General features: G+C 40.6%; 1 protein-coding gene across 1 annotated transcript in view; it reads left to right on the top strand.

Annotated features, from left to right (window-relative positions):
* LOC137988221 (inactive tyrosine-protein kinase 7-like) overlaps positions 1–2,500 on the top strand; it is an 82,982-nt gene that overhangs the window by 54,285 nt on the left and 26,197 nt on the right. Inside the window, exons 5-6 of the mRNA XM_068834274.1 lie at positions 1,677–1,955; positions 2,377–2,500. The exon at positions 2,377–2,500 is cut by the window's right edge and continues 128 nt beyond it. Coding sequence (XP_068690375.1) covers positions 1,677–1,955; positions 2,377–2,500 — 403 coding nt within the window. The remainder of the gene's footprint in view (positions 1–1,676; positions 1,956–2,376) is intronic.

Genomic DNA, 2,500 nt, shown 5'->3' with positions numbered 1-2,500 from the left:
GGGGTGGTACTTTCGACTGCGTATCCGCGTATCCGCGTATCCACTTTACAATATACTTAGACGTTTACTTGGGGAGGGGTGGTATTTTCGACTGCGTATCCGCGTATCCGTGTATCCACTTCACAATATACCTAGAAGTTTACTTGGGGAGGAGTGGTATTTTCGACTGCGTATCCGCGTATCCGCGTATCCACTTCACAATATACTTAGAAGTTTATTTGGGGAGGAGTGGTATTTTCGACTGCGTATCCGCGTATCCGCGTATCCACTTCACAACATACCACTTAGAAGTTTACTTGGGGAGGGGTGGAATTTTCGACTGCGTATCCGCGTATCCGGGTATCCACTTTACAATATACCAAGAAGTTTACTTGGGGAGGGGTGGTACTTTCGACTGCGTATCCGCGTATCGAGCCTTTTCAGAGGTGCAGCTTCAAAATGGCAGGGTATTCTGCAGTTACTCCTAATTTTGCGCATTCATGCCGCTTTTACTAGTTAATAGGACTTTGTACGTAGTAGCCTGTCTCTCGACACGGCCGTTTTCTCTCAGATGCTAATTATTAAATTTCACAGGCTTCTGTAAGTTCAGGCATAAAATATTCGAAGAACAATATCCTACGAGAGTTTATTTGCTGGTTAATTCCTTGAAGGCTTGATAAATACAGTTACAATCGTAAACAGCTGTGGTTGGACGACTGGGACAATGCAGTCATGTCGGGAGATCTAGGGGAATAAAGAGATTTGCGGTTGACAGACTACGGTCTGCCACCTCGGTAAGGCTCAGTTTGTTATCTACGGTCGAAGATGTGGCCACTTTGGTGACAAAGCGTTTCTTTCGAAAGTTGTTTTTCTGCAATCGAGTGAACAAACTACCACCTGAGGTCGCTCACAGGACTGCTATTACGTTGGTGGTGGGTTGAAATGAAAGTTCAATCCTTGTAAATTGATTTTGATGTGGAATTGTGACCGTGGGAACATTTTATCTTGGCATATTTGACTCAAATTGGTTTGCCCTGAGAATTTAGTTTCGAGCCGCTGGTTTTTATTATACCGGTGACAACCGAGAAATTGAAGAATCGCTCAAATTTGCCTCTGATCAGGCCCCAGTTTTTCAAACGATGGATATCGCAGAATAAATCCCAATCCATGCAGTGGATAAGTAATAGCGAAATCAATAGGGCTATCCAATGGATAGTGATTTATCCGGTGGAAAGCGTTATCCACCCAGTTTTGAACAACTGGGGAATGGAAAATAAACACACAGGAGGGAAGTTGCCCTCAACGGCAATGAGGTTAGGCTTTTTAACTGATATATGTTATATATTTTTTTTATTTTTATTTTTTCATATAATTATCTTCTTAAGCCTTTTATTAGGATTCCCACACAAATCCTTATATTTTTGTCGGCCATGCTCACACTGTGCTTGGGATAGGTGGATGCACGTTTAAGGGTGGACGTATGAAACTTTCATGGGTTTGGGTCCTGTTTAAGTCTGGATTGTTTCAGGTTTCTTTTGCAAATGACCAAGCTGCTTCATAACTGCGATGATCACTTTAACTGATACCTACACAACGGCAGTTATAATATACGAAATTTTCATATATTCTCTCTCGCATTTCATTATCATATATTATTACATTGGCATTGTTCATCCGTCACTTTTTCTCTCCTTTAGCCCGATTTAAAGACGAAAAACCACAACAACCACTTATATATGGCAAACCTGGCAAAATACGTTGTACTGCAGAAGGAAATCCTCCTCCGCAATTTGAATGGAGGAAAAACGATAGCCTACTCTTAGAGAAAGACAGATTCACACAGTTGTCAGATGGCAGTTTGCAGATCGATAAAGTTGGGCGGGAAGATAAGGGAGCTTACAAATGTTCTATAAAACAAACCAAAGGAAGTGAGAGAATCACTGTTTATTCCCAAGTTATAAATGTGTCTGTCATAGGTAGGTAAAGGTGGAAATGATGAAGTTTTCATTCGTAATAAAGCATGGCGGACTAAGCTCATGCACGGGTTTTTTGTCTAAGGGTAAATTTGGTTTAATCTGTTTGCACACTATGTGCGAATACGACAACGATAAAGAAGCAATGACCAAGCATTGTTGAGAGTATTACTTACCCATAGTTTGGGCAGTGTTATTGTTACTAAATCGTGTTCAAGGTCATTTTCAATTTGGCCGCTCCAAGCGTAGATAAATATCCTTTCTTTATTGTACAAAAACGTGAGTGCAATAGAGTTACAAGCATATTTATCTACTTGAAGCAACTTTCTTCCTGGAAAGTCGTGGCGACAAAATCATGGTTATAAACTGCAGTCTAATTCATACCTGATTAAATTAACAGACCCGTTCTCTCTTTTGTTTTAAGTTCCACCAAATGTAAAGCTATCAGGGTCACGCCATAATGTACGTGAAGGAGATAACATTACTTTGAAATGCATTGTCGATGGTTTTCCAAAGCCCCAAATAAGCTGGTTTAAAGATAACCTTCA

Source organism: Montipora foliosa, chromosome 2, assembly GCF_036669935.1.
Source record: "Montipora foliosa isolate CH-2021 chromosome 2, ASM3666993v2, whole genome shotgun sequence".
In the NCBI taxonomy this organism is placed as follows: domain Eukaryota; kingdom Metazoa; phylum Cnidaria; class Anthozoa; order Scleractinia; family Acroporidae; genus Montipora; species Montipora foliosa.
This window is presented reverse-complemented; position numbering and strand designations above follow the sequence as displayed.